Here is a 13,972-nt window from a genome sequence, read left to right as displayed (position 1 = left end):
GATATTGTACATTTTGGTTGCTGAAGGGATGAATTGTTTGGGCATTATTATATAGGGCAGTGTTAAGGGGCGCACTTAAGCAGCTGGGTCTTAGTCTCTTGAGTGAAACAGTCAGTTCCACAGAGTAGTTGCATACGTAAAATACAGAAAGGCACCAAGGCCTTGAAAGCAATGCATATTATAGTGTTAAAGTTGAGATCAAGGAGAAGATTCTGAGCTGAGCTTGTCACAGCATGCTTAGTTCAAGCCATTGTGCTCGGGTAAATAGCCATGTGCTGCTTCACATACTATGTATTCGCAAAAAGAAAAGGAGGACTTGTGGCACCTTAGAGACTAACCAATTTATTAGAGCATAAGCTTTCGTGAGCTACAGCTCACTTCCTCAGATGCATCTGAGGAAGTGAGCTGTAGCTCACGAAAGCTTATGCTCTAATAAATTGGTTAGTCTCTAAGGTGCCACAAGTCCTCCTTTTCTTTTTGCGAATACAGACTAACACGGCTGCTACTCTGAATACTATGTATTATCATGCTTGGACTCCTGGTAACCACAGCACCATACAGTATATGGGGCAATCAGTAGGTAGAATGAGCTGCGTTAAGGAAGCTGGGTTAACTTGAATTCAAATTTTATAGTACTTGCTTTTGTGGGGTTTTGTCTGAATTGTAACAGTTCGTGCCTTAACTTTCTGCTGCTTCACATCAAGTTCCATGGCACAAAGATTTGGTCTATAGAGCACTATATAACTGCCTGTTATTGTTTATTTATTATTGCTGAATAGGGCTGGTTGAAAATTAGCCCTTCAGAATTAGTTTTTGATGGGAAATTGTATTTTCAATTAAGCAATTTTTTTCTCAAAAAGTGTCTGCTTTCTGCAAAAAAAAAAAAAGACTTTTTGTTAAAAAAACTAAACAAAAAACTAAACAAAATCATGCTGTTTTCAGCCCAAAACAGAAAACATTTTGTCCAAAGACTCAAAATTTCAATTAGGAAATACCACGTCAGTGTCTCATGGGACTTGTAGTTCCTGTGCCTTGTGCTCTCATTCTCCTCTCCACCATTTGGACTACATCTCCCATGATACTTTGTGGACATGGCACTCCCATGGGGCACCAAAGTGTCTCTACAAAAGGAGAAACCATGATGCGTTGCTGCAGCAGGAAGCAAGTGGGGGTAACAGATTGTATAATTTAGGCAAAATTTTGTAAATCAAAATAATTATTGTTGACATCTCATAAAACATTGATATGGCAATGTGGAATATTGTGTACAGTTTTGGTTGCCAAGTTGAAAAGAAGGATTTCTAGCTTCTAGGTAGGGAGCGGAGGAGGGTAACGGGATTGAGTAATAGTGTGGATGGTTCTCTCTGAAAAGGAAAGGTTAAATGTGTTTAGTATGGAGAAAAAAAGGAGACTGAGAGGGAATCTTAGTATGGCTTTTCAGCTTTTAAAGGGGATGTAGAAGGATCCAGGACATTATTTGGTCCAACTACTGAACAAAGAATGTGGAAAATACGTGGTCATGAAGAGAAGCTGCAGATTGTTAAGGTTTAAACCAGATACTGAAAAGAGCACTTACTTCTCATGAAGAGTTTTTGGACAATGAAACAGCTGAGGGAGCAGATGGCACAAATTTGTTTTTCTTTTTTTAAGGAAAAATCCAGCTGTTTTATAGGAAAGGTTGATTAGACAGATAAATGTATTAAAATAATAACTAGTATTTCTTACTTTCAAATTTTAAATGTTAATGTTAAGGAACATTTATGGAGGTTTCACCTTTTCTATGGCTGTGGGTGGCTCTGACTTTATATTCTGGAGGCTGATCTATATCTTGGCCCAAATTCATATCTGGTTTAACTGTAATGGCTCAGTGGAGATACACTATGAATTAATATAGCTAATCTGTGACAGGTAGCAAAATGTCTTTATCTCATCCCCCTCTGCATATAGCTCTACCAGATGTCATTCCATTATCATAGCCCCACCACATGTCATTCCATAGCTTCTCCTCCCCGAACCAGCCTGACCACATCTATGGACTTCGGACAGTCTCCAGGCCCAGTTCACACCTACTTTTCCCTTCTGAGTGTGTCCTTTCCATCTCTCTTTACCCTGCTTTTCTGGCCCTGTGCCCCGGAGAAGGTGACCGTGGTGTTTGTGGGTACTCTGCCTTTTCTCTACTCACACTCTCACAACAGAAACACACCAGCAAGGTTATCTTCTCTCTCCCCTCCTCCCTTCAGTAGCTTTATCTTCTCTTGTTTATTCTCTCTCCAAAAACCCACAACAATAACTTGTCCTCTCTCCATGTATGGAGGAAACAAACCTTTTGTAAAAAGAAAAGGAGGACTTGTGGCACCTTAGAGACTAACCAATTTATTTGAGCATAAGCTTTCGTGAGCTACAGCTCACATGCATCCGCTGAAGTGAGCTGTAGCTCACGAAAGCTTATGCTCAAATAAATTGGTTAGTCTCTAAGGTGCCACAAGTCCTCCTTTTCTTTTTGCGGATACAGACTCACACGGCTGCTACTCTGAAATCTTTTGTGGGTCTGTGTAGATGTTTAATTCCTGAATGAGGTCTGGAGAAGCTGTGGAATATCACTCTGGTGTGGGGATAGCTACAATATTGTAAAGGGAAGGAGACGAGGAGTCCAGTTTTTTTTGACAAAAGCTACAAAGTTATACTTTAAAATAATTTAAACAGACAATACTGTTAATTTTAGGTAGGCTGAAATTGTTCTGAAATGGTAAAGCAGTGGAGTCTCCCTTTCAATAAAATGGATTTCTCCATAGCTGGATTAAAAAACCACAACTGGGTATTTGCAGTGAAATACATCCACAAATTCCACAAGGGTTGCTCATTTACAATTTATTACAATTATAATGTCAGGTAAAATATGACAAGATATTCATCTGTATTTCTCTCCTGATTTCTAGACAACAGTACCTGGAAGAAGAAATAATGTGATATTACAGCCACTGCAGTCAGACACACCATATAAAATTACTGTTGTGGCTGTGTATGATGATGGAGATGGTGGACAGCTGACAGGAAATGGACGAACTGGTAACTTAGCTTTAGCATTAAGTACTGTATTCTCATTTCTCCTCCTTATAACTTAATTATAAGTTCTGCTGCAGAAGTGCCAGAGGCCCCCATCTGTGTTGGGTTCCTGTTGTTCTAGGCACAATGCAAACATATCAAAAGACATGATTTCTTCTTCAGGGAGTTTACAGTTTACCTGTTATACAGCTTTAAAAGGCAGTTGCTACTATAATAACAATTCTAATGCTTATTCTTTCTTTTCAGTTGGGTTGCTTCCTCCTCAAAACATACATATTTCAGATGAGTGGTATACACGATTCAGAGTTTCCTGGGATCCCTCCCCATCTCCTGTTCTTGGGTACAAACTTGCATATAAACCTGTAGGTAAGAAAACCTGTCTGCTTTGAAGAGAACACTTTGAAAACAATGAGTAATGAGTTAAGAGATCGGGGTGGAAATATCCAGTGTATCCTAATGAAAACGGAGCCCTGTGCTTTAAAGGTGTTTTCTTTACTTATTTTAATTTGTGGGTTTATTGACTTTAAAGGAGTAAGAAGTTTTCCTGTTAACTTCAGTGTTTCAAAATAAAGACAGTTAGAACACCAGATACATTGTCACACACATTACAGTACATTTGATTTCATTATATATTTGACATTTAATACAACTATTTTATCTCCTGTCACAGGCCTGTTCTCTTCTCATTTACACCAGTTTTACACTTCTTATCTTTCATGCAGATGCTCTTGATTTACACGAGTGTGTGATCAGAATCAGACTCAGAGTTTGAATGAATGACAGTCCTTCAATGCTTTTATTTGACATGAGAATGAATCCACATTTGCATGCTTCTCTGGAAATTAAATTAAATACAAATATTGCACTAGTAAAGCTCCATTTATTTTATTAGCAATGAGAATGTTTATTCAAGTAATAGGTTTAAGAAATAACAAGTATGTTTTTTTAAAACAAGGACCAAGTTTTGGGGCAGGCCTACACATAAGATGCTGCATTGGTGCAGGTGCGCCAGTGTGGCACTTCAGTGAAGACACTACTATGCCGAAAGGAGAGCTGCTTCCAGTGGCATAGTTAATCCACCTGTGTGGGAGAGCTATGTTGATTGGAGACACCCAGCTTCTAGACCTAGTGCTGTGTACACCGGGGGCTAGGCTGATATAACTGTGCCACTCAGGGGTACAGATTATATAAAAGAATACTGATAATGCCCTAGCAGAGTCTTCATAGAATTGTGTGTCTTTTTCTGTGATTCCCTTTAACTCAAGGTTCCGACGAGCCGCCAATGGAGGTGTTTGTTGGGGAAGTGACTTCATACACATTGCACAACCTGTCTCCTAGTACTATCTATGATGTGAATGTTTATGCCCAATACGATTCTGGACTCAGCGCACCCCTGATTGATCAAGGCACTACATGTAAGTCCAAACCACTTTTATTGTAGTCACATAGGATATAATTGTTGAAGTGATCTCATGTTGACTGAAAAGTCCATATTTAGGGCCTCGATCCTTATGGTCTGAATATTCCACAATTATAGATGCTCAGACCTGTGAGAATCAGGCCCGTAAATAAAATTAAGCTTAGAAACCCAAATTATTTAAACATTGCTTTTACTAATGGCTTGCAAGAGACAATCCTCTAGTTCCGTTTCTTACAATTTGTTTGGCTGTAGCTGGGTCTGAGCCTGCAAGTTGCTCAACACCTGCCACACCCAGAACTAGAACGTGGCTAGAACGTGTTTAGTAGATTGCAGGGTGCAGTCAGCACCATGCAGATTAAGGCCCCTCACTGCTTCTGATTGCATCTCATGGTAATATCGACTGACTACACATTCCATCAAAGCTGAACCTGCTCAGTGGAGGATTGGTTTGTTGCTGAACTCAGTTAATGAGCCATTTGAGATTTCAGCAAAAAAGGATAAGTTGTAAAATCCTCATTTTGTTAAATGGTCTCATTAAAAGCTCTTGGCACTGCCAGTAAATAAATAAAATAAAATAAAATACAATGGGGCCCGAATCAGGTGCACTTTCCTCATGCTAAATGTCTTTATAAGTGGTTCTATTGATTTTAGTGGGACAGCCCATAGAATCAGATAGTACTTAGCATAATAAAGTGTACCCGAATTTGGGCTTTTGTAAATAACAGAGGTCAGATCTGTGGGACTAAACAGGAAGAGCAGAGATGAATTGACTAGAACTATTTTTTTCTTCTGTGGACATTTTTAAAATAAAACCACATGCGGGCAAAATTTACTGCCATAGTGCTATGTGGACCAGCAACTACTGATGCCATTGTTCTTTCTGATCTGGTTAATTTTATATCTAATGTATTGTATTTCCCAGATAATAAATTGAACACTTTCCCTTTTTTTGCAGTGTACTTGAATGTCACTGATCTAACAAGTTACAAGGTGGGATGGGATACCTTCTGTATCCGATGGTCCCCTCACCGGTCAGCATCTTCCTACAGATTAAAGCTCAACCCAGCTGATGGTAAATTCCTTTGATTCCTTGTGTGTTCCGTGGGCGGATGTACGTTTCAGTTTTATGCCACGACTAAACTAAGGATTATAATGTGACAGGCTGAGGGCCCTGAGTTTGTGATAATTTCAACGCCAGTGCCTCCCCCAGGATTCAAGCTGTGTTGGTAAAACTCCCCAGGCCTGCATGCAGCCTGCCTTTCTAAGAAGACACAGATTGGAAATTAATGCTGCTTCTATCCATGTTAACTCCCACTAGGATTTCCCAGTGGAAATCTGCTGCTCACCAGGGGTTATGAGTGCATACTATGGAGAGCAGCTGCTCCCTGCCTCTTCCCCTTCACAGCCTGAGAGCTCACTAGTGTGCAGAGCGCCCACCACACAGTGTTGCTGCACAGAGTCTTTCCTGAGCTGGGAAGAGCAAGCAGCGGAGATGCCACTCATCCCATTTCAGCACCCTCCCTGCATGCACTCTCTCTTGCTTTGTTCTGCACACCTATGGAAAGGGAAGTACCGGACCGGACATTTTCCTTCCTTTGGGTTTGTTTTCACAGGATCCCGAGGACAAGAAATTACAGTACGTGGGACAGAAACCAGCCACTGTTTCACTGGCCTTTCACCAGACACTGAATACAATGCTACTGTCTTTGTTCAGACCCCAAACCTTGAGGGACCGCCCATCTCTCTGAAAGAGCGCACGGGTAAGTCGGGCAATATGAACAGTACGTGTGTGAACAGAATGGGATGGAAATAGTCCAGACTACAGATTTTACAATTATCTTGTTTGTACAAGACATACAGTACCACAACTGAGGGGTCTATTTTCCTGTGTCTCCAAGTGTAAGTCAGTGGGAAACTCCTTGAACTGGGGAACAGAGAATAGCAATTATTTGGGGGAAATTAAAATGGAGTATTACCTTGCTCAGGTTAATCCCATTGGGTAGTAACCACGGAGTGAGAGATTTCTCCGTTTGTGTAAGAGTGGCAGGATCTGGCCCCTTGTCATAATTAAGGACTTGCTTTTGGAACAGCAAATTATTCTGCGCTGATTAGGAATTACTTGTCTTGGTCACCAATAAAAGCATTGATAGTTCTTTCCTCAGTCATACACAGGGTAATTCACATGGGTGGAGTCCTTTCTTGGGTAAAATTTTATGTTAAATAAAAGGTTTTAATTGTTTTACTTCAGTCGTCAAACCTACCGAAGCACCAACTCAACCGCCTCCTCCTCCTCCACCTCCCACAATCCCACCGGCTCGGGATGGTAAGTGTGTATTGTAGATTCATGGTACATTTTGTCTTATTTGCTGTACATCCACACACTCAAAGGTTAGATTGAATTATATTTTTCCTGAATTGAAGTAACTTCAAAAATATATGGGCCTAATGATCCTCTGGCCCACTTTGGCCCTTTGCAGCAGCTCAGACACCGTCACCTGCCTGGTGTAGACAGGGGAACGATGACTGGGCCTTATTCCCTTTATACTAGCTATTTTCCAGGGTGTTGCATTGAGCTCAGATAGCCACTGGGTCATGGTGGCAGTTTGCGTAGATTTGGGGGAATGGCCACGACTCTCAGTATGCACTGTGGATTTGTGAGCATTGCCTTTAGCATATGAACCTATTTTTGGTGGAGATTGCCAAGAAAACTGGTGTTAAGTTGCACGCTTCAGGATTTTGTTTCATATGAGCTTTTTGCACAAAAATGCCAAGATTTGACCTGGGATGTCCTTGAATGCATTGTGCGAAAATCTGCAAAACCCAGGAAATGCAAGAGAGACATGCAAGAGAAGCACTACTTTAATATTTAAGAGTAGTCTGCAGCTTGAGCATATGACTGAAGTTTGCTGAATGTTTGCTCATCATTCTTGCTTTAAAATGGTCAAAACAGTGCTGTTTAGTCCACGGTCCTGAATGAGGGGTGTGTTTTAAGAGTTCATTGAGCTGTGTTTGTCTTTCAGTATGCAAAGGCGCCAAAGCAGACATTGTGTTCCTGACTGATGCTTCCTGGAGTATTGGTGATGATAATTTCAACAAAGTAGTGAAATTTGTTTTTAATACTGTTGGAGCCTTTGACTTAATCAACCCTGCTGGAATTCAGGTGGGTAATTTCCATTAAATGCATTTTGCAGGGAAATTAAACAAACCAACAAACCTGAATTCTTAAAATCTCCTCTACCTTTCTCTGTTGTATAGGATTATTCTGATACTGTATTGTGTGTATTTATATATGTGCACTGTGCTGTACAAACATAAAGGAAAACACAGTCCCTGTCTAAAAGAGCGGACATCCTGAAAGACAAAAGACAGGTGGCAAGCAGATGAAAGGGAATCAGCATACAGGAAGAGCAGTCAGGGTGCTCTGTGGCCAATGTAATGTTAGTTGCATGTTTTTGTTTCTTTGTGCATATAAAATATCCTCAGCTGCCCCTCTCCATAGTTGTTATGAATAGGCTAATTTTTAGTGTCACAGCAGAAGTGGGCATTGAGAAGGAGTATGATGATGAATGAGGATAATGTCTTGGTGTGTCAGTTCAGGAAGGATGTTGCATGTGCAGTGGGCAGAAGAAAGCATGGAAACAGTTGCAGAAGAGTTGGAGAAGAGGATTCACTGGATGAAATTGGATGCATCTTTAAAAAGAAAGCTATAAGGAATAGTGGGGAGGTTGAAACGTCTCTACTTCCTCCTGGGGTTCTCCATGTGTCTCTGCCAGGAGTCTCTGCCAGACTCCTGAGGAGCCTTTAATTTTGTCTTATGTTAATCTCCCCATGGTCAAGACCCTGCATCATGACTGTTTTCCTTCTAGTTAAGGGGAACTGGATAGGAGCTCTGTCCTGCTTTCATAAGCATTGCTTTTTTATTAGCTAGAGGTGAATGGCACGAGTAAGAATGTCTCTGGAGCTTTGCCATCACCGGTTGGTGCAAGACTATCTTCCCTTGTAGGAAGGAAGACAGTGATTTTCCTTGGAAGGATGTTTTATTTCTGTTTTCCTGAAATGCAGCACCCAGTTATCTTGCTTGTGAACAGTTCTCTCCTCCCCCATGCATGTCTCTAGGTCATTGGTTCCCGCTATTTCATTCTGCAGACATACTTCTAGAGAGAAAGACCCTCTCCTGGAATACCTTCTCTCCAGTATCTCCATCCTGCCTAGCTCTAACCTCACACTACTTGGTTTTCAAAAATTGTTCTTCTTCAGCCCAGCAGGAGAGTTGCTGCAAATTAGCTGTTGGAGGAGAATAGCTGTGAACTTTCTGGGTTTACTATGGAAAGACTTAAAGCTCCTTTCCTCTTTTGTCCTGGGCCAATTACACACATTCTTAGTTCTTCACTTTAGATATTTATGATGGCTAAAAAAAGATAAACTGATTTCAATAAGTGTGAATACTGAGACATCTGCTCAGGACCAGCTTACTAAGGCATGCTAATAATATAAATGGGACAGACTAGAGGAAAGGAGAGCAGCAAAATACCAACCCTGGACTTCAGAAAAGCAGACTTTGACTCCCTTAGGGAACTAATGGGCAGGATCCCCTGGGAAGCTAATATGCGGGGGCAAGGAGTCCAGGAGAGCTGGCTGTATTTTAAAGAAGCCTTACTGAGGGTGCAGGAACAAACCATCCCGATGTGCAGAAAGAATAGCAAATATGGCAGGCGACCAGCTTGGCTTAACAGTGAAATCTTCGGTGAGCTTAAACTCAGAAAGGAAGCTTACAAGAAGTGGAAACTTGGACAGATGACTAGGGAAGAGTATAAAGATATTGCTAGATCATGAAGGGGTGTAATCAGGAAGGCCAAGACACGACTGGAGTTGCAGCTAGCAAGGGATGTGAAGTGTCACAAGAAGGGTTTCTACAGATATGTTAGCAACAAGAAGAAGGTCACGGAAAGTGTGGGACCCTTACCGAATTGGGGAGGCAACACAGTGACAGATGATGTGGAAAAAGCTGAAGTACTCAATGCTTTTTTTGCCTCGGTCTTCACAGACAAGGTCAGCTCCCAGACTGCTGCTCTGGGCAGTATAGTATGGGGAGGAGGTGAGCAGCCCTCAGTGGTGAAAGAACAGCTTATGGACTATTTAGAAAAGCTGGACATACACAAGTCCATGGGGCTGGATCTAATGCATCCGAGGGTGCTGTGGGAGTTGGCTGATATGATTGCAGAGCCACTGGCCATTATCTTTGAAAATTTGTGGCGATCAGGGGAGGTCCTGGATGATTGGAAAAAGGCAAATATAGTGCCCATATTTTAAAAAGGTAAGAAAGAGAACCCGGGTAACTACAGACGGGTCAGCCTCACTTCAGTCCCCAGCAAAATCATGGAGAATGTACTCAAGGAATCCATTTTGAAGCACTTGGAGGAGAGGAAGGTGATCAGGAACAGTCAACACGGATTCACCAAGGGCAAGTCATGCCTGATCAATCTGATTGCCTTCTATAATGAGATAAGTGGCACCGTGGATATGGGGAAAGCAGTGGATGTGATGTATCTTGACTTTAGCAAAGCTTTTGATACGGTCTCCCACAGTATTCTTGCCAGCAAGTTAAAAAGGTATGGATTGGATGAATGCACTATAAGACAGATAGAAAGCTGGCTAGATTGTTGGACTCAACGGGTAGTGATCAACGGCTCGATGTCTAGTTGGCAGCTGGCATCAAGTGGAGTGCCCCAGGGATCGGTCCTGGGGCCGGTTTTGTTGAACATCTTTATTAATGATCTGGATGATGGGATTCATTGTATCCTTAGCAAGTTCGCAGATGACACTAAGCTGGATGGAGAGGTAGATATGCTGGAGGGTAGGGATAGGGTCCAGAGTGACTTAGACAAATTGAAGGATTGGGCCAAAAAGAAATCTGATGAGGTTCAACAAGGACAAGTGCAGAATCCTGCACTTAGGAAGGAAGAATCCCATGCACTGCTACAGGCTGGGGACCAACTGGCTAAGCAGCAGTTCTGCAGAAAAGGACCTGAGGATTACAGTGGATGAGAAGCTGAATATGAGTCAGCAGTGTGCCCTTGTTGCCAAGAAGGCTAACGGCATATTTGGGCTGCATTAGTAGGAGCATTGCCAGCAGATTGTGGGAAGTGATTATTCCCCTCTATTTGACTCTGGTGAGGCCACACCTGGAGTATTGCATCCAGTTTTGGTCCCCCCACTACAGAAGAGATGTTGACAAATTGGAGAGAGTACAGCGGAGGGCAACAGAAATTATTAGGGGACTGGGGAACATGACTCACAAGGAGAGGTTGAGGGAACTGGGGTTATTTAGTCTGCAGAGGAGAAGAGGGAGGGGGGATTTGATAGCAGCCTTCAACTACCTGAAGGGGGGTTCCAAAGAGAATGGAGCTAGGCTCATCTCAGTGGTGGCAGATGACAGAAAAAGAAGCAATGGTCTCAAGTTGCAGTGGGGGAGGTCTAGGTTGGCTATTAGAAAACACTATTTCACTAGGAGGGCAGTGAAGCACTGGAATGGGTTACCAAGGACGGTGGTGGAATCTCTATCCTTAGAGGCTTTTAAGGCCCAGCTTGACAAAGCCCTGGCTGGGATGATTTAGTTGATGCTGGTCCTGCTTTGAGGAGGGGATTGGACTCGATGACCTCCTGAGGTCTCTTCCAACCCTAATATTCTATGACTACGAGGAAATGAAAAATGAAATATACGTTATAGACATAGGCAGAATATTCACTCTGGGTTTACATGGATATATACAAATATACAAGATGAGTTAATGTTCCAGTTCAGGAAGTGTATTATACTGTATGTATCAAATGACTGAAATTCTGGCACATTCCCTGTTAATTGCTATGTCATGAGCTTCTTGCATTTTTTTTTTGTAATCTTTAACAGTTTTTATAGGCGCTGTATCCTCAAGCTGAACTAGAGAACCAGGACTAAATATGGTGCCACCATAGTTCTAACAAGTATTTTCTCTATAAAGCATTAACTAATAACTTTACCGCTGTTATATCTATATTTACATATAACTTCAGGGTTTCCTATTTCAGTGGTGACTGACAACATAATTCACTGTAGTGGAGAGATCACTTGAAGCCACACAGGTCAGAGGCTGAACGCTGTGATGCATTTCATTTCAGGTTTCCTTTGTGCAGTACAGCGACGATGCAAAGTCTGAGTTTAAACTGAATACATATGAGGATAAGGCTCAGGCTCTAGGAGCACTTCAGAATATTCGGTACAAAGGAGGAAATACAAGAACAGGTGCGTCTGATGAATAACTATGTATTCCTTCCGAATAATCAGTTTTTTGAAAACCTATTCATTATCTTAATCCTCTGTAGTTTAAGGCCAGGGCTTTATGTTCTACTATTATTAGTTGTATTAGTTCTTCAAAAGAAATATTTTTAGTGGCAAATGTGGCATGAGTCCTCATTCTTTGTGCAATTTGCAGGCAAAGCCCTTACATTTATCAAAGAAAAAGTCCTGACTTGGGAGAGTGGCATGAGAAGAGGTGTGCCCAAGGTACTTGTTGTTGTCACAGATGGTCGGTCGCAGGATGAAGTTAAGAAAGCTGCAGCAATCATACAGCACTCTGGTAAGCACCCTGTAGAATGTAGTTGAGCCTGATATTCATTTTACTAAAGAGTTTAAGTCATGCAATTTAACATACGGCTATACAACAGTATCAGGTATTGTTGGTCCTTTATTCATCCTAAATAGGTAGTGGTTCCTGAGAGAGACATTCGAATTACGGAATATGATTTGGAATGGCTCAAACTATTTTAAGAATGTTAAGATTGACTGGACCTAATTCTGGCCTCTTCTCTCTCTGTGGACAGAGCAGGCTTAAACAGTTTGCTGGGAATTCCCCTTGCATAGTTACAGAACTTGTCCTATATCACTCCTGGCCCCTATTCAGGGGGCTGGGGCATTATTAAGTGCACTTCAGTCCAATGATCTTGATCTGCTGGAATGGCCCTTAGAGTGCTTTTAATACTGGCACAAGTTAGAGCAGCCCTTCATCTACTCTACCTTGAGCAGGGGTCTGACCAGGCCCCTGACTCTCCCACCTCAGGTTTTGAGGAGGAGGTGGCCATTTATGCTCCCTCCTTAGATGGCCCAAGTGTAGTTTGCTGTAGCCGAGGCTCTAGTTCTCCAATTCTGCATTTTTAATGCATATTTTGATATACAGTATAAGCAGCCTGGTGATTAATTTCCTATATAAACATTTGTTGTGCTTCCTTACCTTAGCTCTGTTTCTTTATGTCTGTTGATTAAGCCTCAGATTGCTTTGTTACCTTGGAATTCTGTATTTGTCCTCCTTGGGTTTCATATTCGCTATTAAAAATTGTTAAATTGGCCAAATTCAGCCCTAGTATAAGCAAGCATGCTAAAATCATAAAGTTACAGGCTGATTGTAGCCCTCAACTTGTGTTCATCTTTTCCCCAGTCTTCAGGTGTATCAGGGAGGTGACAAAGGAAGTGGTAGGGGGATTTATTGATAGGATGAAGTGGTGAGAGAAGGAGGAGGAGGAAATGAGAGAGAGAGATATAGGCAGAGACAAAATTATGCGAAGTCCAGAAGCTGAAGAAGATAAGCTAACATTAATGCTCAAGGCAAGAAGATGCCATTGGAAGGATTTGAAGAGGAGAATGACCTGGTCTAAGAGACAGCTGATGAAGATGACTTTAGCCAGGGTGATTTGGGTGGACCATGGGAATGAGATGGAAATCGAGAAGCACAGAAAGTAGGAGACTTCAACAGTCAAGGCAGGAAGTAACCAAAGTATGGATAAGGATTTTAGACATAGGGATAGAAAGGAAGAGTCAGATTTTTGAGATGTTGTAGAACAGACAGGATTTGGTGGCAGCCTGTATGTTTTGTGAAAGAGTAAGGAGGCTGTCACAGCCAGGTTATGAGCTTGGATGATGGGGAAGATGATGATATTGTCCAACGGCACTGGAAGAAGGGGAGAGAGTTTTGGAAAACACATGAGGAGCTCATCATAAACCTTGTTGAGTTTAACTAGGTGATATGATCTCCAGAGTATTTTTCAAAAATATAGTCAGATGCAAGACTGGATGGAACAGGAGAGGTCAGGGATAGAGAAGATTTGTGAACCGTTGGCATGGAGATGACAGCTGAAGCTTGGTGAGTGGATGAATTGCCCAGGGATAAGCTATGGAAGAAAAACAGGAGAGGACCAAATAGCAGAGTCTTGAGGGTTGCCAAAAGTGTGAAAGAGGAGAGGAAGAAGAGAACTGGAAGGCGCAACCTGACAGGCAGGAGAGGAATCCAGGATGAGAGAGTGATCAACAGTGTCTAAAGTGGAAGAGTATTTTTTTAATCATCCTTTTTATTGAAGAGCAGAGCCTAACTATTCTTGATTAGTTTGTCTTGGGAGTAACCCAGAACTGTTATGCTCTTCATTTCCCCTCAGATGCCTTCCCGTAATGTTTTCAAGGATCCC

General features: G+C 41.9%; 1 protein-coding gene across 6 annotated transcripts in view; it reads left to right on the top strand.

Moving 5' to 3' along the window:
* The window catches only part of COL12A1 (collagen type XII alpha 1 chain), a 135,076-nt gene that overhangs the window by 77,581 nt on the left and 43,523 nt on the right, over positions 1–13,972 (top strand). For all 6 annotated transcript variants that reach the window (XM_084623180.1, XM_084623178.1, XM_084623181.1 and 3 more), the window contains 9 exons: positions 2,937–3,066; positions 3,310–3,429; positions 4,329–4,478; positions 5,439–5,555; positions 6,097–6,243; positions 6,732–6,806; positions 7,504–7,643; positions 11,639–11,762; positions 11,953–12,096. In XM_084623180.1, coding sequence (XP_084479306.1) covers positions 2,937–3,066; positions 3,310–3,429; positions 4,329–4,478; positions 5,439–5,555; positions 6,097–6,243; positions 6,732–6,806; positions 7,504–7,643; positions 11,639–11,762; positions 11,953–12,096 — 1,147 coding nt within the window. The remainder of the gene's footprint in view (positions 1–2,936; positions 3,067–3,309; positions 3,430–4,328; positions 4,479–5,438; positions 5,556–6,096; positions 6,244–6,731; positions 6,807–7,503; positions 7,644–11,638; positions 11,763–11,952; positions 12,097–13,972) is intronic.

The sequence above is a fragment of the Lepidochelys olivacea genome (genome assembly GCF_965140295.1).
Source record: "Lepidochelys olivacea isolate rLepOli2 genome assembly, chromosome: 3".
NCBI lineage: Eukaryota > Metazoa > Chordata > Testudines > Cheloniidae > Lepidochelys > Lepidochelys olivacea.
Note: the sequence above shows the minus strand (reverse complement) of the source record. Positions and strands in the feature narration are given on the sequence as shown.